General features: G+C 37.4%; 1 protein-coding gene across 2 annotated transcripts; it reads right to left on the bottom strand.

The window, feature by feature from the left end:
- Positions 1–241: 241 nt before the first annotated feature.
- On the bottom strand, positions 242–22,700 carry LOC128999305 (actin-related protein 2-B). 2 transcript variants are annotated; one of them, XM_054425729.1, is made up of 10 exons: positions 22,388–22,700; positions 19,954–20,064; positions 19,214–19,228; positions 14,130–14,209; positions 13,223–13,358; positions 12,770–12,979; positions 10,596–10,745; positions 4,448–4,541; positions 3,928–4,112; positions 242–1,163 (listed from the first exon to the last, which is right to left on the bottom strand). In XM_054425729.1, exons 1-10 carry the CDS (start codon positions 22,433–22,435, stop codon positions 993–995), a joined length of 1,200 nt encoding a protein of 399 aa, XP_054281704.1. In that variant the 5' UTR covers positions 22,436–22,700; the 3' UTR covers positions 242–992. The 2 variants fall into 2 exon arrangements, with proteins under 2 accessions (XP_054281704.1, XP_054281705.1); XM_054425730.1 differs by lacking the exon at positions 19,214–19,228.
- Positions 22,701–25,775: the final 3,075 nt, after the last annotated feature.

Genomic DNA, 25,775 nt, shown 5'->3' with positions numbered 1-25,775 from the left:
ACTTTAGAGGCCACTGGGGCAGAGCCCTGAAGGAATTTCTTGAAAACGCTTCTAGAACAGCACACCTGAGTTCATTTCTTTTTTATCAAAAAAGTTAAGTACTATACCAATCCTCCTGCTATAAAAACATGTAGACATTGTGGACTGATCATTTACAAAGAATTCTAATGGCATAAAGCAACTAACAGCTAAAGTTTTCTTTTAAATAATGTAAGGCGGAAAATTCTCAATACTATGCACACAAATAAAACAATAAATCTTTATTTCTTATCGTTATAATTATACAAAATCATCTTAAATGAATATAAATGATAAAACTGAATGAATAACATAATAATAAATATACATCTAGTCTCTTTATGGAATACTTTTTACATGACATCACAATTTACAATGTTTATTTTATTCAATCTACCCAAACTGCTCAACTTTTAAATGCAATTGAAATTATGAATACCACTGAAATATATGGCAACAAGCTGTATGTTATTAGAACACAAAATAAAAGTTTGGGAAGACCTTGTCTTGTAAATTGCGAGGAGAGATTAAAAAATTGAATTTTTTAAAATCACGGGATGTTAAATATAAGATACATTATTAGTGGTGGAGTACCATGTAGTAACAGTACAGGTAACATACTGAAACAACGAAGCTTTGGTGAAAACATTAGCAGATTCACCTAAAATCCTTTGGAAGGATTGACATGCATAGAATAGAATAAATAAATAAATGTAATATATAAAATAATTGATGTAAAAATAGTAAATCCATTTGAATTTACATCCATTTGGTTTTAATTTACTACTTTCTTTATAGCCTATTCAAAATTAAATGGAAAAATAAAATGTTAATTTAACTTGATTGTGCAAATCCCACTTCAGTTCAACACAATCCAAATTATTGCTGTACAATAGACAATGTTCAAATAAATGCAATTATCTTTATATGATTATCAAGGTAAATTAGATTAGGGGTTAAATAGATCAGACGAGTTAGCTTGATCTCGGCCCTAACTTATTGAGCACATTTTTCCCCATCTCCTGATAGTCCTGACTGGTGATCCAGAAGTTTGGTTTATCTTTCATCACTTCGGCAAGCACCGCACCTCCGATGAACACCATGTCTTTCCGTCTTGGTGGATCTTCTATCTTGATTTTCAGTTTCTATTGTCAACCACAAAGACATATAATTAATTACAATTAGAATTTACCAATAAGGTCTTTTTGGTAGGTGAAACAGGAATTGTGACTTCAGAAGTATACCTTAAAGTACTATACTTTAGTAAGAAAACCTAAAAAAAATTAATTGATAGAAATGTTAGCAAGTTTTTGTTGGGATAGCATGTTTACTCTGAATGAGGAAGTGTCCTTCTCGACACAACAAACACAAAAAAATTATTTTCAACTGAGAGAATTGGATTCCACAGGCTAAGATAAAAGATATATTAAAATTAGTACCCTTATACTTAAAATACTTAAAAAAATGTCACATAACATAGGAGGGCAGTATTTTAAGTAAGGGCCGTTTTTTGTGTATAGCACCGTAGTTAGCATATCTAGGATGGTTTTCGCACAGCACTCAATCGCTAGGACCTCCGATTGAAAAACTGTCACTATGCTTCCCAGGGCTAGGGATATGTTGGTTTTGTTACCATACACCCCCACCTCTCATCCTTCAGACTTCCAGCTGTGTAAAATACCAGGCATGCTCTGCCCATTATAAGATAGCCCTGTTCCCAGTCATTCCTTTCTCCTATAGCTACTTGGTAAGGCTCGTAGGAGGTAAGGATCTTATCTCGCACCTGACAGGAGATTTGTGAGTAGTTTTCTAGTGTTCTTTTAGCAATAGAGTTCCCAATTTAATGTACACTTAGATTTGGAGTTAAAAGGAAGTTGATAAGTATGTTTTAAAGAAAAATTTTAAATCTCACTATGAATTAAATAAATCTACCAAATTTTGATCAAAATATACGTATAAGTAAGTAAATTACAACAATTAAATTAGGTATTTTATATAAAAATAACAAGGAAATTTAAAATTTAGTTTTGTGTAATTTAGTTAAGTAGGATTTGAGGAGGATATGGTGCAAAAGCTTTGCACAGGTCGACTAGTTAAGCATACGACAACACTTCAGTATACTAAAGAATTGTTTTTTAAGATCTAAACATTATTTTAAAAAGTAATTTGTAAAATCTTATGTTTTGAGTGTCAAAGCTGGAAAAATCTAATTTTTAAACCACAAAATCCCCCATACAACCAACCCCACGAGACCTACGGTAATAGCTTATTCCCTATACAATAGAACTCCGATTATCCGAATCAATAGGGACCAGACCCCATTCGGATAATCAAAAATTTGGATAATCAGAGTTTTAACGGGACTTCCAGGAATTAAATAACTTCTTGATCAGCATTGTACGTGTTATTAGATTTACGTGTTTTTTTTCCGTTCCAGGAATTTTAAAGAAAAATCCTCATTTTTGGTACTAAATGAACTTAATTAATAATAAATGAAATCAGAACATTTTTACAGTTTACAATGCTCATAGTACAAGTGTTCTATACATGTTTATTAAGTTAGTAGTGTTCCATCAAAGTCCAAAATTACACACTGGCTAAATGTGTTCAACAACAATTCTTTGATAATTTGAAAAACTTATTACTGTAGCTTTACGTTTTTAAAATTGTTGAAGTAAGCGATTCGGATAATTGGAGTTTCGGTTAATTGGAGTTTCGGTTAATTGGAGTTCCACTGTAATGGGAAATTTGCAAAAAACTTCTTGGTCAGCGAGATGTAATTTCTTTAAAAAACTTTCCTGTTAGGAAATGTACTAAAACACAAAATGTAAAGGTGAGACTAGAGAGGAAATAGTATTCATCACAACTTGGGCTCGAATGACAAAACCTGTCCTATAAAAAATAACTTGAGTCTAATCAATTACTACTGGCCAAAAATTCAACAAAGATTACATAACAAAGCTTGTTTTGAGTGAAGATACACCACAGACCACAATATGCTCCTAAAGAATTTTTACTGAGGCAGTTAAGTATAGTAATGCATTGTTATAGGAGATATTATTTAAATTTGTATACTTTGCTATTGTGAAAAGTACAAAATCAAAATTGAATAACAATTGAAACCAAAACACCATAGTCATCTTTAGGGATAACCTTACAGTCCATTTTGAACTCTCCTGATAGCTCTCTACAAACCAAACCCAATATCTGTAAGCCTGATGAACTTGCAGATACCCAAACAAAACCTAAGTCCTTATTGTGTTATTTGAATATCGTAAACAAATATTTGTAGCTTTAAATATGATTGTGTTCAAGCCCAACGCAAGCAAATTCACTGTGTTTCCTTGCACCGCTGTAGTTTTGGGCACTGCTCTTATTATAAATGTATAAACGGTAGATATTTTGTCAAGTTCTAGTTAGAAAGAATACTAATTGTGTGAATAGTAGCATGTGAAGCCACAGGCCTATCATTTTTAAAGGTGGGATTTATCATCGTAACACACATTCATTTTGTTACAGATACACAATCCATGTGCAAATGTTGGTTTGAGCGGAACTAATCAATTGGACCTCATCTAGATAGTTGATTTTTTAAAGAAAAAAGTACAAGACAAAGGCAGATGACTCATCGCACCACTTAATACAACACTGCAATAGATTCGCTGCATAGACACATTTGGGATACATTAAAATATGTAGGCTAATGGATTACGGCAAAACAGCAATTAACTTATTTTTTGGCTACATTTATTTGTTTCTCTTTCAGTTGATCTAAATAATTGGGGAACTGGATGATTGGATTTCTACTGAGCTACAGTTTGTCCTGGGATAATATTGAGCTGGCCACGGCTTGTCCTCTATGACTGCCACATAGATTTGATCACACCTGCTTTATTATTGATAACTTACGTTGAGTTTTGAGATGTCATTTTTCAACACTCGCTCCAAATACAGTTGTTTGATCTCCCGCTCTAGCCTGCTTGGCAGTCCAGGATACATGGTGGAGCCCCCGGACAGTACAATGTGTTTGTACAGCTCTGCTCTAATGTCTATGTCTGCTGCCTGGATAGTGTTAAAAACTAACTCTGCGATACCTGACCACATCAAAAAACAAGGTTAGATGTTTTATACCCAACAAGTTTCTTCTATTCATTTTGCAAAGTATCAACTTTAAAAAACAAATAGTTCAGCACCACCTGGTTATGAGTGTTTCAAGCAAGTGTTTAAAAAGCTACTAATCTAAACATGTATAGTTCTTAAATAAATTACATCACTGTCTGTAACTAGCATTTTAGGCCTAAATGCTTGAAAACTAACTCTTTAAGGTGGCTTATGAATAAAACATGTTACGTCAAGACAACAATATTAAATCATAATTAACAAATGATAAATTTACTAAAGTGAATCCCAAAAGTTTGCCATTACCAACCTTGACCTTCAACATCAATGAGATGTGGCTGGAACAGAGCTTCCGGAGCCTCAAACCTCTCACCTCCCAACTTGATAACTCGGCCGTCTGGCAACTGTAACAGAGTAGACAAATCACCTGGTGTAACAACATCAATGAGATGTGGCTGGAACAGAACTTCCGGAGCCTCAAACCTCTCACCTCCCAACTTGATAACTCGGCCGTCTGGCAACTGTAACAGAATAGACAAATCACCTGGTGTAACAACATCAATGAGATGTGGCTGGAACAGAGCTTCCGGAGCCTCAAACCTCTCACCTCCCTACTTGATAACTCAGCCGTCTGGCAACTGTAACAGAGCAGACAAATCACCTGGTGTAACAACATCAATGAGATGTGGCTGGAACAGAACTTCCAGAGCCTCAAACCTCTCACCTCCCAACTTGATAACTCGGCCGTCTGGCAACTGTAACAGAGCAGACAAATCACCTGGTGTAACAACATCAATGAGATGTGGCTAGAACAGAACCTCCGGAGCCTCAAACCTCTCACCTCCCAACTTGATAACTCGGCCATCTGGCAACTGTAACAGAGCAGACAGACAAATCACCTGGTGTAACAACATCAATGAGATGTGGCTGGAACAGAACTTCCGGAGCCTCAAACCTCTCACCTCCCAACTTGATAACTCGGCCGTCTGGCAACTGTAACAGAGCAGACAAATCACCTGGTGTAACAACATCAATGAGATGTGGCTAGAACAGAACCTCCGGAGCCTCAAACCTCTCACCTCCCAACTTGATAACTCGGCCGTCTGGCAACTGTAACAGAGCAGACAGACAAATCACCTGGTGTAACAACATCAATGAGATGTGGCTAGAACAGAACTTCCGGAGCCTCAAACCTCTCACCTCCCAACTTGATAACTCGGCCGTCTGGCAACTGTAACAGAGCAGACAAATCACCTGGTGTAACAACATCAATGAGATGTGGCTAGAACAGAACTTCCGGAGCCTCAAACCTCTCACCTCCCAACTTGATAACTCGGCCGTCTGGCAACTGTAACAGAGCAGACAAATCACCTGGTGTAACAACATCAATGAGATGTGGCTGGAACAGAACTTCCGGAGCCTCAAACCTCTCACCTCCCAAATTGATAACTCGGCCGTCTGGCAACTGTAACAGAGCAGACAGACAAATCACCTGGTGTAACAACATCAATGAGATGTGGCTAGAACAGAACTTCCGGAGCCTCAAACCTCTCACCTCCCAACTTGATAACTCGGCCGTCTGGCAACTGTAACAGAATAGACAAATCACCTGGTGTAACAACATCAATGAGATGTGGCTGGAACAGAGCTTCCGGAGCCTCAAACCTCTCACCTCCCAACTTGATAACTCGGCCGTCTGGCAACTGTAACAGAGCAGACAAATCACCTGGTGTAACAACATCAATGAGATGTGGCTGGAACAGAACTTCCAGAGCCTCAAACCTCTCACCTCCCAACTTGATAACTCGGCCGTCTGGCAACTGTAACAGAATAGACAAATCACCTGGTGTAACAACATCAATGATATGTGGCTGGAACAGAACTTCCAGAGCCTCAAACCTCTCACCTCCCAACTTGATAACTCGGCCGTCTGGCAACTGTAACAGAATAGACAAATCACCTGGTGTAACAACATCAATGAGATGTGGCTGGAACAGAACTTCCAGAGCCTCAAACCTCTCACCTCCCAACTTGATAGCTCGGCCGTCTGGCAACTGTAACAGAATAGACAAATCACCTGGTGTAACAACATCAATGAGATGTGGCTGGAACAGAACTTCCAGAGCCTCAAACCTCTCACCTCCCAACTTGATAACTCGGCCGTCTGGCAACTGTAACAGAATAGACAAATCACCTGGTGTAACAACATCAATGAGATGTGGCTGGAACAGAACTTCCAGAGCCTCAAACCTCTCACCTCCCAACTTTATAACTCGGCCGTCTGGCAACTGTAACAGAATAGACAAATCACCTGGTGTAACAACATCAATGAGATGTGGCTGGAACAGAGCTTCCGAAGCCTCAAACCTCTCACCTCCCAACTTGATAACTCAGCCGTCTGGCAACTGTAACAGAGCAGACAGACAAATCACCTGGTGTAACAACATCAATGAGATGTGGCTGGAACAGAACTTCCAGAGCCTCAAACCTCTCACCTCCCAACTTGATAACTCGGCCGTCTGGCAACTGTAACAGAATAGACAAATCACCTGGTGTAACAACATCAATGAGATGTGGCTAGAACAGAGCTTCCGAAGCCTCAAACCTCTCACCTCCCAACTTGATAACTCGGCCGTCTGGCAACTGTAACAGAGCAGACAAATCACCTGGTGTAACAACATCAATGAGATGTGGCTGGAACAGAACTTCCAGAGCCTCAAACCTCTCAACACCCAACTTGATAACTCGGCCGTCTGGCAACTGTAACAGAGCAGACAAATCACCTGGTGTAACAACATCAATGAGATGTGGCTGGAACAGAGCTTCCGGAGCCTCAAACCTCTCACCTCCCAACTTGATAACTCGGCCGTCTGGCAACTGTAACAGAGCAGACAAATCACCTGGTGTAACAACATCAATGAGATGTGGCTGGAACAGAACTTCCGGAGCCTCAAACCTCTCACCTCCCAACTTGATAACTCGGCCGTCTGGCAACTGTAACAGAGCAGACAGACAAATCACCTGGTGTAACAACATCAATGAGATGTGGCTAGAACAGAACTTCCGGAGCCTCAAACCTCTCACCTCCCAACTTGATAACTCGGCCGTCTGGCAACTGTAACAGAGCAGACAAATCACCTGGTGTAACAACATCAATGAGATGTGGCTGGAACAGAGCTTCCGGAGCCTCAAACCTCTCACCTCCCAACTTGATAACTCGGCCGTCTGGCAACTGTAACAGAGCAGACAAATCACCTGGTGTAACAACATCAATGAGATGTGGCTGGAACAGAACTTCCAGAGCCTCAAACCTCTCACCTCCCAACTTGATAACTCGGCCGTCTGGCAACTGTAACAGAATAGACAAATCACCTGGTGTAACAACATCAATGAGATGTGGCTGGAACAGAACTTCCAGAGCCTCAAACCTCTCACCTCCCAACTTGATAACTCGGCCGTCTGGCAACTGTAACAGAATAGACAAATCACCTGGTGTAACAACATCAATGAGATGTGACTGGAACAGAACTTCCAGAGCCTCAAACCTCTCACCTCCCAACTTGATAGCTCGGCCGTCTGGCAACTGTAACAGAATAGACAAATCACCTGGTGTAACAACATCAATGAGATGTGGCTGGAACAGAACTTCCAGAGCCTCAAACCTCTCACCTCCCAACTTGATAACTCGGCCGTCTGGCAACTGTAACAGAATAGACAAATCACCTGGTGTAACAACATCAATGAGATGTGGCTGGAACAGAACTTCCAGAGCCTCAAACCTCTTACCTCCCAACTTTATAACTCGGCCGTCTGGCAACTGTAACAGAATAGACAAATCACCTGGTGTAACAACATCAATGATATGTGGCTGGAACAGAGCTTCCGAAGCCTCAAACCTCTCACCTCCCAACTTGATAACTCAGCCGTCTGGCAACTGTAACAGAGCAGACAGACAAATCACCTGGTGTAACAACATCAATGAGATGTGGCTGGAACAGAACTTCCAGAGCCTCAAACCTCTCACCTCCCAACTTGATAACTCGGCCGTCTGGCAACTGTAACAGAATAGACAAATCACCTGGTGTAACAACATCAATGAGATGTGGCTAGAACAGAGCTTCCGAAGCCTCAAACCTCTCACCTCCCAACTTGATAACTCGGCCGTCTGGCAACTGTAACAGAGCAGACAAATCACCTGGTGTAACAACATCAATGAGATGTGGCTGGAACAGAACTTCCAGAGCCTCAAACCTCTCAACACCCAACTTGATAACTCGGCCGTCTGGCAACTGTAACAGAGCAGACAAATCACCTGGTGTAACAACATCAATGAGATGTGGCTGGAACAGAGCTTCCGGAGCCTCAAACCTCTCACCTCCCAACTTGATAACTCAGCCGTCTGGCAACTGTAACAGAATAGACAAATCACCTGGTGTAACAACATCAATGAGATGTGGCTAGAACAGAACTTCCAGAGCCTCAAACCTCTCAACACCCAACTTGATAACTCGGCCGTCTGGCAACTGTAACAGAGCAGACAAATCACCTGGTGTAACAACATCAATGAGATGTGGCTGGAACAGAGCTTCCGGAGCCTCAAACCTCTCACCTCCCAACTTGATAACTCGGCCGTCTGGCAACTGTAACAGAATAGACAAATCACCTGGTGTAACAACATCAATGAGATGTGGCTGGAACAGAGCTTCCGGAGCCTCAAACCTCTCACCTCCCAACTTGATAACTCGGCTGTCTGGCAACTGTAACAGAGCGGACAAATCACCTGGTGTAACAACATCAATGAGATGTGGCTAGAACAGAACTTCCAGAGCCTCAAACCTCTCAACACCCAACTTGATAACTCGGCCGTCTGGCAACTGTAACAGAATAGACAAATCACCTGGTGTAACAACATCAATGAGATGTGGCTAGAACAGAACTTCCGGAGCCTCAAACCTCTCACCTCCCAACTTGATAACTCGGCCGTCTGGCAACTGTAACAGAATAGACAAATCACCTGGTGTAACACATCAATGAGATGTGGCTAGAACAGAACTTCCGGAGCCTCAAACCTCTCACCTCCCAACTTGATAACTCGGCCGTCTGGCAACTGTAACAGAATAGACAAATCACCTGGTGTAACAACATCAATGAGATGTGGCTAGAACAGAGCTTCCGGAGCCTCAAACCTCTCACCTCCCAACTTGATAACTCGGCCGTCTGGCAACTGTAACAGAATAGACAAATCACCTGGTGTAACAACATCAATGAGATGTGGCTAGAACAGAGCTTCCGGAGCCTCAAACCTCTCACCTCCCAACTTGATAACTCGGCCGTCTGGCAACTGTAACAGAATAGACAAATCACCTGGTGTAACAACATCAATGAGATGTGGCTGGAACAGAGCTTCCGGAGCCTCAAACCTCTCACCTCCCAACTTGATAACTCGGCCGTCTGGCAACTGTAACAGAATAGACAAATCACCTGGTGTAACAACATCAATGAGATGTGGCTAGAACAGAGCTTCCGGAGCCTCAAACCTCTCACCTCCCAACTTGATAACTCGGCCGTCTGGCAACTGTAACAGAATAGACAAATCACCTGGTGTAACAACATCAATGAGATGTGGCTGGAACAGAGCTTCCGGAGCCTCAAACCTCTCACCTCCCAACTTGATAACTCGGCCGTCTGGCAACTGTAACAGAATAGACAAATCACCTGGTGTAACAACATCAATGAGATGTGGCTGGAACAGAGCTTCCAGCTGATATTTTAACATAGACTAAAGTTGGAGCAACCAAAATAGTAGGTATTTCAAGTTTTTGTCAAAATCTTGCTTATTTGTCGAATCCAAAAAAATCTTGCATATTCGTGATCTGCTTAATATGCCATTTAATTTGACTACCCACATGACGAGTTTTGGTAAAAAAAAATCTTTTGGTTGTTTTTGGTAGTTTTTCCGCGTTATGGTTGTTTTCCGCAGAAAAGGAACGTCATTTTCGGAATCAGCGTTGAATTTCGAGTACCGGTACAGTGAAAAAAAATTTAAAAAATCTGGTGCAGACCATAAAATGCATATCACTAAAGATAAACTAGGGAAGTTGCTGACTAGAGTGAAACTAAGGAATAAAAAAACGTTAGTTAGAGAGTACGAGATTTGCATTTTTTAGTCATTGCATAATAATATTTGCGGACGCAAATATGTAGCCTATTTTATTCCAAAAGTGCTGTTATATAATGTATTTTAATAGATAGTAAAAAAAAGTGGAGATTTCTCTCTTTTTGCAGAAATCCCCCGGAGCTAAATTTTGAATGTCAAAATCCGGTAATCTCAGGGGATATGGCAACCCTAGATGAGTTGTAGCTAACAAGATACAGCTGTATGCGAGTGTTAGTAAACTATAACAGCTCCTGATAAATAGCAGGAACTGGTTAATGGTCTATTGATATTCTACACTTACCGTGTAAGGTTCCACCAACACTGTTGTTTCCAATGCCAACTTCTGTTCAGTTTCTATGTTGTAACCGACGTAACATAGCTTCTCCTTCATAATTCGCACAGTTTCAAAGTCAGCCGTGTGGTTGAACGCATATCCTCGCAGTAGCAAAAGCTGCAAATAAAATTGTATTTCAGTTTTGATTGATAAAATGATTCTTATGTGTGGTTTAAAAATGTTAGTTCACTTTCATATTTTGCTTCAGGTTTGAGGCATATGAATCCATTATCAACACAGAATTTTACTAAGTATCTGATGAATGATGCTAGCATACCCTAGATTACATAGGCACCCTAGAAGATATCTTACCTCTAAAACCCAGCTGCACTTATAAGTGGCACAGAGTACAGATGGGAAATATATGATTCATTCCATTTACAGAGTCTAGTATCTTAACCAGAAAGAGCAATGCACTGTCAATTACATGTCAAATTCCATTTTATAACCTTTCAAAATTAGAACAAAGTGCCGTTACAAAACAAAGAGTTAAATTCATGTGATAAAACACAATTTAGAGTATTTATTTAGGTTCAAATAAGAGTATGTAAGGCAAAGGCAACAAGTATGGAGTCTATTGTAGTGACAGTCATGCCAAAATCGACAAAACACTTTTCACTGACGTTTTAGCTGTGATATAAAATTAAATAATCAGTAAGACTTGTCTTCTGCACAAGTTGATGTATCAAGTCTTGATAATAATGTCACATTTTGTTAGAAAGCAGCATTAATTGATGGCTCTGCTTTAAAGCATAATGACATTTTTTTAAATTGAGGTTTTTGTACAATACCGTTCTAATTGGCATTTTACATCACGTGAAAAATGTTTTTTTCTACAGAGTAGTGTTGTCACAAGATCGCGGCAACATCCAAAAACTCACATCGACGGATGTTTTTTCACTGTCTCCTGCGGTCATTGAAACATTGTCATTGTTATCCGGGATCGCGGAAAATCTTGTACAACTTCTGAGGACTTGACATCGTCTTTGTCTCCTGCAGTCACGGAAACAACATAATATTTTTCCGCGACTGTGCTAAAATCTTAAATACATTATCTTCTTTGGTCTTGTACTCTTGTAGCTCATCATTTTCATATCCCGTGGACACGGAAACAAGTTTATCTTTTTCTACAATTGGAGCAAAATCTTTTATAACTTCTTTGGTCTTGTATATAACATTTTCATCTCCCCTGGTCACGGTAACAATGTCATAAAATCTTGAATTTTTTTCAGTCTTAAGGACATTATCATCGTCTCCCGCAGTCACCGAAACAACGTCTCCTTTTTCTCCAATTGTGGTGAGCGTTAACAGTCAGACTTCGGCACCCCCTAAGACCCCAGTGCCCTCCTCACAGCAGAGGCTGTAGGGGTGTTATTTACGCCACTGCCTTAAAGTACAAGCACCTGATAAATACCTGTAGTCTACCAATAAGTTCTTCCTCAGAAAGGTGAACCTGTTCCATGCATATACTATCTAAACCCGTCTCTGGTAATATTGGTTGTCTTATTCTTCAGCTATCAAACCTCGGAGTGTCAACGGCAACCAATTTTAAAGTTGTAAGAAGAGTGAGCTTACTTTACTCTTAAAAAGGGGAGCTTCAGCCTATCTCCTACTATGTACTTTGGTGGTTCATGTTAAAATGGCAATGTTTCCCTACTTAAATGAGATGTCACAGAAGGGTTAACCCTTGAGCGGGCGCTTATCCTATAAAACGCGAGAGTCCGCATAACATAACCATACAAATTTATTCAATCGAATTTGATTTCACGTCATTTTTGCAGTTAAATTCCAACCAAAGTGATAAGAAACCAAACCAATTATATGTTAATAGAAAATAACCTTTACTTGAAAATAAAACCACAGTCACTAACTCCCATCTCAGATTGAATCTAGGGGAAGCATGGGTATAAACATTGTTTTGGGGAAATCAAGGAATATGGAGTGTCAGGTAGGGAGCCGGAAATGACCAGGTGACAACATTTACCTAGTTTTATGGACAAAATCTTAACGTAAGGAGCTAAACTCCACAATCGCCCCCTTGGGGGTTAAGTGCTGATACTAACCCTAGGTCACTTTACGACTGTAGAAGCCTGTCCTGTGGTATCACCAGAGTCTATTACCACTACAATCGGGTTACTCACCTTGATAAGATACTTGGTGATGTCTCTGCCAGCAATGTCAAGTCTCCTGGTGAGGTGAGGCAGAGCGTACTCCTCATACACAGGACATATATGAGTCACACCATCCCCAGAGTCTATCACTACTCCGCTCAACAGACCCTGCGCGTACAACGTCAGAACAGCTTGTATGGCGATGTAAGCTCCGTGGAACTGGTACTGCTCGAACATCACCTGAAAATATCACATTCTTTTGCAATAAAAATTTTTACTACATTGATATTAACTTGTTTTACAAATTTAGCCTACATGTGTAATAGTACGCATAGCTTTAAGATCTTTTATTAAAATATTTTCAAGTCATCAATTTTGTAGTATAAGATTACATCCAAACTTTTAGAGACTATTCTCAACCAAGAATACAGGGTAAATTTAGTGGAATCTTGCTGTAAAAGATGAATACCATAGAAAGCTTACCTCTATCATTTTCTCCCTGTTCTTTATAGGATTCATGGGAGGTTCCGTTAACAAAACCTTGCATTCTTTTGGATCGATGTTCATTTTTTCAGGTCCAAAAGTGTAGTCCCAAACGTGGCACATGTCTTTCCAATTACTGAAATATATCAACATACACCTATTTATTTAAAATAATCATTTATCCAAAGGTAATACAACAAAAAATTTTCTAACAAATGCTTTATTTAAATTACACCACAACAGCAACCTGCAAACCAAGCAAAATCTTTAATCTAAACTCCAAGCCCAGTAGAGCTCTAAAAGGTTAAAAGGATTATTTTATAAAGAAGTGCAGGAAATGTGGTTATGATTGGCACGGATCACTGGCCGAATGTCCTGCTAGGAAAGCCAAATGTGACAAATGTTCCCAAAATATTGATTCGTTCTTTCTTCTTTGCACTGAACACAGGGGATTTACACTTTCCTAGAGGCAGAGTCTTAATAAAATCACCAAGAACTATTGTAAAAAAATGAATATATAAGCTAAGCTTTTATTTTTGTACCAAAGCCTAACAAATTTTATGTTTTCATCTTTTATGTTGTGTAAAATGTGTTGTAAAAAGTTGACAAGAACCAGAATGTTCGCATATTTACAATGAATTGACCTCTAGAAGAATGTGCTGAAGATGGCTTTATAAAGCCGAAACAGCTGTACACTGAGTACAAAAACTGGATTGCTTCAAGACGGTAAGTCTTATATATTATATTATTTAAAAAGCAAATCCTGGTCAGCCAACCACAAAGTATTTTATTTTTGTCACTAAAAGTTATAATTAACAGACTTTCATGCTAAACCAAACAGAAAACTGTGCCCAAAACATTGAGCTGAAACCATGAGAATGATGTAAGCTAAGGCAAAGTTACAAACCGGACAATTCCGTTCTCCATGGGGTAACTGAGTTCCAACATCGAGCGTAACTTACTGGCCTCATCACCGACCATCAAGTCCTAAAAACATTACAGCAGTATTACAGTATTAATCTCAAAACGCTTTATTGATTAAAAGACTTGATATAAAACATTTTAGGATTGTTTTAAATCCTAATTATTAATAAATGAAAAATAATCTTAAACATAAACTGTAAAACAAGTAATGCTACAAAATGAGCCAAAGTTATCTGTGCGTAAAAAATATGCCAGGCAGTTCATAGCAATGATAAAATAACATTCAATAAATACTGAATAAACTCCACAAGTATAAGAATGATTCAACTCCTCCAAAGGCCTTTTACCTATAAAAACAATATGTTAACAGCATTTTAAACAAGGCATTTTTTAAAATATTAAACAGGAGATTTAATAATTTAAACCTTAACACTTTATTTAACCAATAAATTAAGGAACACAGCACAATTGCTTCTTAATAATAGCCTTAATAACACAGCACTTATGGGACCTGGAAGGTGTTGGACTATCAAATACCTCAGTTTGATGAAAATAACACCAATACAGTTAATCAGTGTAAGTATAATTTTACAAAAAAAAAAAAAACAAAAAAAAAACGCTTACTGAATAAAAAAAAACTATTTTATTTTGCTTACTGACTCTAGTTTACAGCAGGCTGTCTCGTGAGGCCTGGATTTATTCAAGTACAACCAACATTCTAAATTCAATTAGACCTACCTTAATTGCATAAGTTGTAACGGAAAAAAGTCAAATACTTAGGTTAAATTAGCTAGTAATCGAACGATAATCAATACTATTTACTGTACTGTACTAACTATCAAAACCGCGGAATCGTACCAGACACGATTCTAGTGACAACACCTAGATTAAATCCGGTTATTTAAAGATTCTCTCAAAACAGGGTCTGATTAACAAGAATTTTGGACTATCAAGGAGTCGCATTATCGACTATATCAAACAACATTAGGTTAGAATGTTAATTCAAAAATTGTACATCCAACTGTATTCCTATTTTAAGTATACCCACTAAAATTATTTTTAACATTTTTTACATTATATAACAATACATTTCTTGAAATAATTCTCACTTTTAAGTAACAATTATTTAAACATGATCCTTCTACAATAATTCAGTAAAACTGTGAGTTGTTAAAGTTGAGAAAAATTCATTGTGGTGTATTTTCATAGTTTTGTGTTAAAAAAATAAATGGTAGTTTATTTTCAATATTAGTAAAATATTTGAAAATAATGCCTCTCAACATTTTACTGAAACAATATAGTACAAAAACAAGTGTAGTAACAAACATTTCTTTGAAGAAAAAATAGAATCTTGAAGATTACTACAAAATTTAAAATGCAAAGTTACAAAATTTACATTTTGATGATAATCAAATAGGCTAATATGAAAGAATAACTGTGCTGGATTAACTATTTTTAACTATTGGAATTGCAAGGAATAGTTGCATTAATATGAAAACCAGGCTATTTGAATGCAGATTACAATTATTAAGAGGTAAATAACTGAAGTTTACATTAATTATTAGAATTGATGCCAAAGGACTACAGTGTTGCCTTTAAGCCTTTTGATGCTAGATTTTTTTTGTAACTACCCAAAAAATGCTATAGTTTATTAATTATTTCATCCGAAAAGTGCTAGACTTGTCACACGGGGAAAAGGGGCACAATGATATATCGTTGCATAGCACTGAAAGAAAAATTAATGTTGTGAATGTTTAAGTCTGAACACATTTTTGGGATTATCATTGTGTTAAATTTTTTGACTTTAAAATTATATTAATATATAGAAAATTACAAGACAAATGAATCTAAATTTACAGATATTACTAAAATTTTGATTCTTTCAATAAATATATTGGATGCCTGGCTCCATCTTCAAATAAAAAAAAAAATTAATTAAAATAAATTTGAATCTGAAAGGGTTAGTAGCGTTTTTGAGAAATATCAAAGTGTTTTAATTTTAATGAGTTGTAAATTTAATTAATCACAATTTTCCATGTATTGTATTGGTTGTAAAGGTGTGTTTATTTTTTATAGTACATTTTTTATTAGTTAGAACTTGATTCCTCAAGTTGATCTTAATGTAAAGATAACAAAATTATGAAGCCAAACGCCACAGCTATCCGATCAACAGATAGGTCTACTACAACACCAAAAGGATGTTCATTTCAACGCACTGTCTTTGTTTAAGACTGACTAAGATAAGGAGGTTATTAACGAGAATGGCTGGTTATACAGCATTTTAAAAGTCTAAAAATCTGTTAATATTTTGAGTTTACAAAATAATGTAATACCTATAAGACCGTTCACATTTGGGATGTGTGAGATTTAAAAACAAAAGATTAATTTAAATAACCAACAACTGAATGTTATGTTCCTTATCTCAAAAAATAAAAGTTTCTAGATATCAAAACTGAAAAATAATTACTAAATCATTTTCTAATTTTTCAATCAATGCGTTTTAAAACTGAGGGCCTTTTGGCATACAGTTTTTTTTTCAAATTTAAACCCAACTAGAAAGCTTAGCCAAACAAAAAGTCTAACCAAAGTACCACAATCATAACGCTTCTAAACAGGAACATTCTTTAACTAGAAATAGAATTGAAAACAAATTTGCAGGCGAAACTCAAACTGATATTGAATTGACTTACTGGAAGCTCCTTAGAAGCAGCACAACACAAAACATTTTGATTTTCTTTTTACAGGATAAAAAAGCGATTGGCTACATGATTGAAAATTGATAATTACCTTAAAAGTTGAATATAAACTTAAAATAATATATCCCCACACAAAGACCTGCATAGTAATTTTGAGGGTGGTAAATTTGGTGGATGTAAAGATAAAATAAAATACCCTGCCGCAGCAAACCTGCACACTAAGTGGATTTCCATTTAACTTAGGGCTTGCTAATAAAATATTCCTTTAAATTTGTCACATTTATTTTCTATTTCAATTACCTTATAATTATTAGGAGTACTTAGGTTCACCATAAAAAACATGGGGATTTTAAATTTACTGTTTTTTTTATTATATCCGTTCCGTAGCCATTAGGCAAATAATCACACTTCATTACATAAATTAAATTGTGAAATATCACGTTTTTAGGGTAAACAATGGGGAAACCCAAATTTGACACCTTCAACCAACCCCTCATGAACCAAACAAAACATTAGACCGGAAAAATGCAATTGCTGGCCAAAGGCTAGATTATTATTCTAGTATTTTCTATAATGTGTTTCACATAAATAATTATAAGATATATACTTTATTGAAAGCTTTCAGCTGAGCTTAGACATTCAGAAATCATGCATGTAAGTAAAAAATATAATAATCGAGATTGACTACGATAAGAAGGCTAATAAAGTTACAACAGATGTGCATGAAGATTAGTTGGTTACAAAAAGATTCTTTCACAATCAATGTGATATGATATAAATTGTATATTCACACTATAGCACAAAAAAATATGGTGAACCCTTGATTACAGCAAACACAAACAATTTATTAATATCTACATATTATTATTTCCGAAGGTTTGAATAAAAATTATCAAAATCCAAACTGTTATTTTGTTAGAATGAAAGTCGATGTTGCAGCAAACCTACAGAGTAAGCACATTTCTTGTTTCTTTGTTAAATATTCATTCAAATACACAAAAATGATCGTAGTAAAAAGAAATTTACCATTCATGAAGATTGTAGTGGTATAGCTACTAATTAAATAATATTTTATAAACATTACTAGCAGTTACCCGGTGCTCGTTTGCTCCGCTAACAACTATTATTTTAAATGGTAATTTGTTCATTACGATAAATAATAAAAATGTATACCAAAAACAAAAATAGTATATTTAATTTACTTAATTGCCAGTGGATAAACAATGTTTTTTGTTTTTTCATTAGGTGTATAAATATAAGTTTTTAGGCGTACCTACCACAAGAGCACCAACATACAGCTGTCAGTGTGAAAAGCATGCAATTCTAAATTTAAACCGGTGATAGTCAGGGACTGCCCTTGTGTCTTAAAATGGTGATTGCGAAAGAAAGCAAGACGCAAAGGAAATTGTAGTCGCTTGAATTCAAAGGGCAATTCGAATTAAATCATTGATATACTTGGGATTAAGACCATTATCTCCTTTAAACTGATGATTGTTGCTTCGATTAAGTTTGTTGTCATTTTTGGTAATCGTCAGTCTGGTTCTGTTGCACAGATTGGGTGGATTTAAGTTTCACATTAGTATTATTGGAGTTCCTTCTTTTAATGACAGTAATGTGGTTGGTTAATGACAAATTGGGAGGCATTTGAATACCTGAGATAGTACGCACGATTATTATTCACTTAATAATTTATGTTAGATTGCATGGGTATAGAACTAAATTATGTGACCAAATTATTACTTCAAAGATTAACTTTAAAAAATCCTGCAACTTCCTGTAAACATGTTAAAATGTAAATAACTTATTATTGTATTTTGAAAAAGTCAATTAGGTGTCTAAAATGTAAAATGACATCTATTCCTGAAGTAGACCCTTACTTAAATCAACAATGCACTTACAACGCAGTATAAACTATATGTTGTGTAAGCGGGATTTCAGAAGGATTCAGAGTGAATGTTTCGCACGGGCCAGCTAGATAACTGTAAAACGCTATTGAGCAACGTACTTAAATAGAGTAAACTAACACTTGCATGTACCAGTAAGGCAGGTAGGCCCACAAAAACACTATTTTTTGTTATCTAAATTGAGTTAGCCACTGAAAAAATGTAGGCATACCTGTTTCTTGAAGACCTATTCTAACTCATAATTTAACTTGTTGCACACATTTTTATTTTTATTTTAAGCTGAGTAAATTGTAAAAATTTACCACACTGATCACATCCTATTAAAATTGGTTATTACAAAAATGTATGCTAATTCATATTATTACCAAGCATATAAAAAATATTGATTAAAACTAATGGTGTTAGTAAAAGAAGGCTCCATGAAAAACATTACACATGCATTTGTTCTTACACATTAAGTTCCTTACTCTCACACAATATCCCTGTAAATAAAATAAAATTAAAAATTGTATCAAAGTAATAGTAAACAAACTAAATTTTTAGTGGCTTTGCTGGGTTCTTTACGCAACCTGTTAAAAAATCAATACACAAAACTTAGTTCATATTCTATAAAACAAAGAAATTCAGCTTTTTGATGAAAAACGCCACTACAAACTATAGATTTAGACCACTTTCCCAAACAAACGCGTTTGAATAACACACACTCTCTCTCTCTTCTCCTCTGAAAAAATTCCAATGGAGTGGACAAAAAAAGAAACAGCCCATTCTTTGGGTGAGTGAGACCCAAATGTTTCAATGTAGGCCCGTTAGTACATTTATAAGGTTCCCTTCAATTTAAATATCCTCAATTATGGTTTTGACTGGCCTGTCGAATTAAACTAGCTTAAGTTAAGCACTTCAATTAAAACGATCAACTGATAAATGTGTAAAACAGAGGTATGTTTACCGACCGACACACCTGTTGGATTAAATCCCCTTGCTTAGCCTTCCAATATTAATAATGTAAGTATAATCAAATAGCCTACCTATTTGGAAAATTTCCAGGAATGAAGCTAAAAACACTTAAAGTTATTAAGTTTATGAAAATCACAAGGAAGAACTGGATGTAATAATTAATTAATAGTAGGGCCTATACCTATGGGAGAAAATAGACAACTCTGTTTAGAATTTTAAAGAAATCCACAGAATTAATTAAGTTTCAAGTTACCTTAACTTCAATGTCTCCAATCTTGTTTACTGCTTTTATAATTGGTCTACCGACCACTGAAGGGAAAATATGTTCAGGGAAGTTCGATCCAGCATATCCACATTTCACAAACTGTAACACATTTAACAATGTTAAAAACATGTGTTGGATGTTAGTTAGGCCTGCTGATACAATTTGGCAAATATTATATTTACCTAACACATTCAATACCAGGTGACACAAGACCATTGTTAACAAAGATAGTATTTCTGTATTAAATTGTTAAAACATTTGTTGTTGTTTTTGGTGTTTTTTATTATCAGGGTAATGTTGGTAGATAATATTGATTTATTTCATACCTGTAGGCCTAAGCCAATTTCTACAAGTTTTATTTGTGAACAACACAAGTGGGGAACGCACCAAGGTTAAAAAAATGACACCATTGAAGGAGGAAGGTCTACTGAAATCTGACAATGACAACAAGCTTGCGGAGACCGGAAAGAAACGAAAAAAATGACTTTCCAGGGGCGAGTTGCGAAGACGGAGGATAGCGGATGCTTTAGCCAAAGGCGAAAAGATGCTATCCAGAAGTGAGAGGAGGTTGGCATAGGCTGCCAAGCACCCGAACCCTGCTCCTTGCGAGGCCAGATCCTCCGGGAACCAGGATGCTGGGAAAAAGCAGGGCGAGAAAAAGAAGACGAGGAAGAAAGAGGGAGAGGGGTCGGGTGTTTAAAAGAGAGCACGGCACTTACCTATTTGGAGACACTGTCAGTGGAGAAGATGGCCATCGCCAGATCTGAACACCCGGAAAGGAATCTGACAGAGGCTGAAGCCAACAAAATCAAGGGTGAGCTGTCGAGGCGGGTCATTTGTGGCAAAGACGTCAGGATAAGCAATTGCCATTTTGAAGGCGGAGCCTTGGTGGTTGGCTGTGCTAACGCAGCCACCAAGGATTGGCTGGTCAAGCAAGTTCAGGAGCTGAGTCCCTTCGAGGGAATTTCGCTACAGCTTGCTCCAGACAGAGAGCTTGTGAAAGCTATGAAGGTATCAGCATTTGTTCCCACCTCAACGGGGGCAATGAACAAGAAGGGCGTGATGCAGGGCCTCAAGCTGCATAATGACCTCGACACGGACAACTTAGCAGTTAGTTGTTGAGGGAAACTCAAACCCTGGCGAACAGTTTCTGGTCATGATAATTGATGAAAACTCCAAACAGAAGCTGAAGTCTCTTGCGATGTGCCCATTCCTGGGCTGCGAGAGCATATGTTCAGAATAAGTGCTTGCAGGCAGTTTATTCTACCTTCAGCCTGCATGGGAGCAAAGATCCCCTTTTGATGGTGCGGTGCTCCTGATCAATCTCCAGCACAACGGCTATGGGTAGGCTACGCTTTGCCAGAAGATCCTTGCTGACCACATAGGCAAAAGGTGAGTTGATATATGATACTGAAAGTGACAAACCTAGAGCTTGAATTTTTGTCAGTAGAAATATTGAGACACTGTTGTTTTTGCCTGAACAAGATCAGTTGTCAATTTGTAATTCAAATGTGATTGAAGATATTAAAATAAAAGGGATATGGATTGGATATTTAACTTACAATCAAATGAAATAAACTTACAGTAACCAATATATCAATAGTTATAATCGAGTGGATGTGGGTTGTAAACTAAAGTGCAGCTGCTCATAGTTTCAATGAGAAATAAACTTAATGAACGTTGAGTCAGTGGCGGCGGAACCGGGGGGTCAAGGGTAAGGGGAATTCTTACATAAGTTATAAAAAATAGAGTTGAAAATCGCTGTGCAGTTTTTGGGAATTTCAAAGACTGAAGTTCGGACACAAGTAACTTCATTTTATGTTTGTTTGAGACGTGTGGGTATTAACTTAAGGCTGCGGTAGCCTAACTTATATAGGCCTAGATTTACAATGGACAGAGCAGGTAGTGTCTTTGTTAAATTGTAAATTCTCTTTGTTACTGCTTGAAGAAGAATGTTCTTCAGGACGTTTTAAGCCTTAAAAAAATGTTTTAAGGCTTTAATATTTTACTAGGCCTACTCCCAGACCCCCCGGGTCTAAGTTTAGACCACCACCATAGGTTTCTGTCCTCTAACAAAAATCTTTCCGCCGCCCCTGCGTTGAGTATATTAAAAGTAGGGTTGGCCTATGTTAAATTTTAATTTACGAAACTTGGTACCGGTAGGTAAACTTACGTAGGTCTAATGCCTAAAAACGACTTAAACAGAAATTATTAGGTACCGTACACATTCAATGGAAATTGTAATTTCACAAGGGTACACTGTGTTGGCAGTTTATTCTAGCCTAGGCCTAGTAACTTAGGATTTCTCAGTAAAATTGCAGCTAGGGCTAGGCCTACTAATGATTAATGGAAAGATATATTAGGCCTAACCTCCCTAAGCCTAGAATATAAGTTAATATGTTAAAATCTTTTAGATACTCACGCCAGTGCCGTTATCGCATACGATTACTTTTCTTCCTTTGCTATCCATTTTCTAACAATCGTGAGCCTAATCGGCTCCTAACTCTCTAAACAGCTAGCTTTCTTGACGTCGGCATACAAATTATGACACACTTCACTCCACTTCCTTTATTCGAAATAACTTGTTGTGGCAACTCTTAAATCCACAAATTTTTAAGTAATGCTTAAATTTAAGTTAAAACACGACAATAAGTTAATAAGTTACAGTGGATTCGTTGAAGCTGACGAGTTTTGTATCGGTTTTTGGGTTTGGTTCGGCTTCTGGCTTGGTTTGGTTTTTGGTTGCTCTCGCTCTGGTCTGGCTGACAGCTGTGACAGCATGGGTCTCTTTTTGTGACTCATCAGATTTAGTACAGACTACAGACGAGCAGAGATTGGATATAACGAGTTACAGAACCATAGAATAAATGATTTATTCTTTGATAGAAGTTCAAAATATATATTTATGGTAGTAGAAGACACGATTAAATTTTTTATTATATATACTTTAATTTATGACTATGCATTATTACCAATATTAGACTAAACCAATCCATATAATTATTATATACCGTGGTCCTTATGATGAACTTGCATGGTGGCTTTATTAAACATAGACAAAATGATGAAAGTGCACCTTACCATGTATTGCGACAAGAGGTAAAGTCTCAGCGAGGAATAATATCATCAGGAAGTTCACCAGCAGATGCTGGGGTGCTTACACTAATGTCCTCAAAACCTCAGCTTTAGCGCTCAGTGTGTCGGCTGCGGAGTACGCTGAACCAGTATGGAATGCATCGTCACATGCAAAAAAGGTTGACATTGCAGTCGGACTGTGGGAACTGTTTGTGACATGGCTCGGATTGTAACTGGGTGTTTGAAACCAACCCCAGCACACAAACTCTATCCTATCATAGGGATCGCCCCTCCATCAATCCACGTGATTTCGCTGCCGACGCAGAAAGGACTAAGCAAGAGACAGACCCTCGTCACTCATTACACGGCCACCAACCTGCAGAGCGACGGCTTCGGTGCAGAAAGAGCTTTTTATCACGGACACGAGTCCTGGATGGATCACTCTCAAGCAATCGGGTAGCAAGGTGGGAGGCCACGTTGACTAACCCTCCCATACCAGCCATGGAGGAACTGGCTCCTGGTGGAGGCCTTCATTACACGGTGTGGAAGACCCTAAATCGAATTAGGGTCGAGGTACCAAAATGCAAGACAGACATGCAGAAATGGGGTCTCTTACCTTACCAATAACGAAGAAAACATCTTGTGCGCGGTGGTGCTGTTAGGATCCTAGCCATCTGCTGATCTGCCCACGCCTAGACCAGTCTTGCACATTAGATGATCTTTTACATGCGAATGAATTTTTGGAAAAGCGAAGTCTGATTTCCGGACACGGAAAGTAAGTACCTTACCATGGCTGCGTTGGTGGATTAAATGCGTCAATTTTTAAACAGAAAATTATATTTACAACAAACAAAGTGAGACTTGTATATTTCAAGGAATCAAATTTAAAATATAAAAAAAAAATAAAGATTGGCCGGTGATCACGGAAGTGATGTGCTTTTCTTTCATATGCTCTACTGATTTGTGGTACTGCTGCTGAAAATCAAAGAACACTTTTCTTGTTTAGGCTTCAGAAGAACACAGTAAGAACCATTTTCTCTCTCCCTCGTCTCCATTCTTGCAAGGAGGTTTTCAGCTAATCTGGAATTTTAACCTTTCCTTCCATCTACATCCTTGAGATGCTGACATTTGTCAGGCAAAACCTTTCCAAGTTTCATGTCGGCTCTCATTCCTGCATTTATCCCTTGCGCTCCGCGATCAATTGTAAAATTCCCAAACACTCCACGACCTTTTTTAAACATCACCTCTTGTACAACGGAATTAAACTTTTCAATAGTCTACCCATTGATCTTAAGTTAAGTTAGAGAAAGACCAGCTTAGATTCAAGAGAACCCTAAGTCCATGTTACTTTCGAGATGTTGCTACAGGGTCCGTAGATTTCTGGCTGGTGGTTAAATATTTTTTTCCTTTTAACATTATTTATTGTATAAGGTTGGTTTATTGTATACATTAAGTTGCTGAGTTGTATTCAGTAACAACATTTTTAAGGACAATGATGGTAAAAAAATGTGTATCCAATTCAAATCCTTCTTGTTAAAACTCAATAGGAAGAATTCCCCAGGTATTATAATGATAATAGTACAGCTTCCGGCGTACACTAAGAGCACAATTCACACATTCAAAAGTGCAACAGATTAAGAAATTTAACATGTTTTTAAGCACATCTAAATATATAAAAGGCAAAGCCCTCACTCATCACTAATTCTCCCACTTCCCACTTACCTAGGACGCTGAAATTCAGTACACCGATTCTTTGGGCATTAAATAGGAAAACTAAGTAGTTTTTATTCTGATCGGGCTTTCGGGCTCCGCCCCAGTGGCTGTGGATTTTCCCATGTTAACCTTATGATTTTTCATGTTTAAAAGGAATTAATGAATCTTAACAGCTGTTTCAATTAAACAAGTTGGTTCTGTTCTATGATGTTCAATAGCATTAAAGTTACAAGGATTACCAACAGGGTGCAGCACTATTATTTATTTAAATTTATGACAACAGCTAATTTGCAACCAAAAGGTGAGTGAGCGTAGCGAACAAACTTCAACCTGGAGGCTAGTTAGCGTAGCGAACAATATTCAACCAGGACGTGATTGAGCCAAGCGAATACTTATGAAGTTAAACGGGGCAAAGCCCGCAGGTACAGCTAGTTGAATAATAAAAGTACTAGGATTTTTTCAATACAAAATATGTTACACACCGAACAAGACTTTCATAAATTTTATAAACACAATGGTTGACAACATTCATAGAGGAAACCAAAAGTCAGTGTTCAATTTCGTCAAATAGCCTAAAATGAGTAGGAAAAATTTATCCAATGATTGTTTATTAATTGTGGTAATTAATTTATATTTGTGAATTTAATTGTTATTTATTTATGTAAGTTATTAGGAAAAAGTAAATTATAAGCTAAGAGAGTGATAGATATCGAACCCCCAATGCCCCCTAACAGTATCATTTTGTGAATAAATTTATAAGTTGCAAAAAAAAAAAAATATGTATGAACCGTCTAAGGTACCACATTAGTGGGACAGCCATCCATCACCAGGCGTATCTTGGATCAGTAAATTAAATGTGCAGCAAGCGATAAGCCAATGTATGGAATAGGGCCTTGCGCCAGCTGACACATTTGAATTAAATAGAGGGATTTTGAAAAGTCATATCAAAGTCACTCACTCACTTGACATAAATGAGTCAAATTCAGACTCAACTTCCACTACAGACAAAGAAACACCAGAGG

Source organism: Macrosteles quadrilineatus, unplaced genomic scaffold, assembly GCF_028750875.1.
Source record: "Macrosteles quadrilineatus isolate MER2022 unplaced genomic scaffold, UCM_ALF_1.0 Scaffold_8__2_contigs__length_117827958, whole genome shotgun sequence".
Taxonomy (NCBI): Eukaryota; Metazoa; Arthropoda; class Insecta; order Hemiptera; family Cicadellidae; genus Macrosteles; species Macrosteles quadrilineatus.
The sequence above is the reverse complement of the archived record's forward strand: the minus strand, read 5'-3'. Positions and strand labels throughout refer to the sequence as shown.

Excerpts from the sequence above, each read along its gene's own strand:
- LOC128999305 (XM_054425729.1), bottom strand. The coding sequence starts at position 22,435 with ATGGATAGCAAAGGAAGAAAAGTAATCGTATGCGATAACGGCACTGGC. Across the intron at positions 20,065-22,387 it reads TATGCGATAACGGCACTGGC|TTTGTGAAATGTGGATATGC; the intron begins GTGAGTATCTAA and ends AATGTGTTACAG. Across the intron at positions 4,542-10,595 it reads TGTTGGTGGAACCTTACACG|TTGCCAGACGGCCGAGTTAT; the intron begins GTAAGTGTAGAA and ends ACTCTGTTACAG.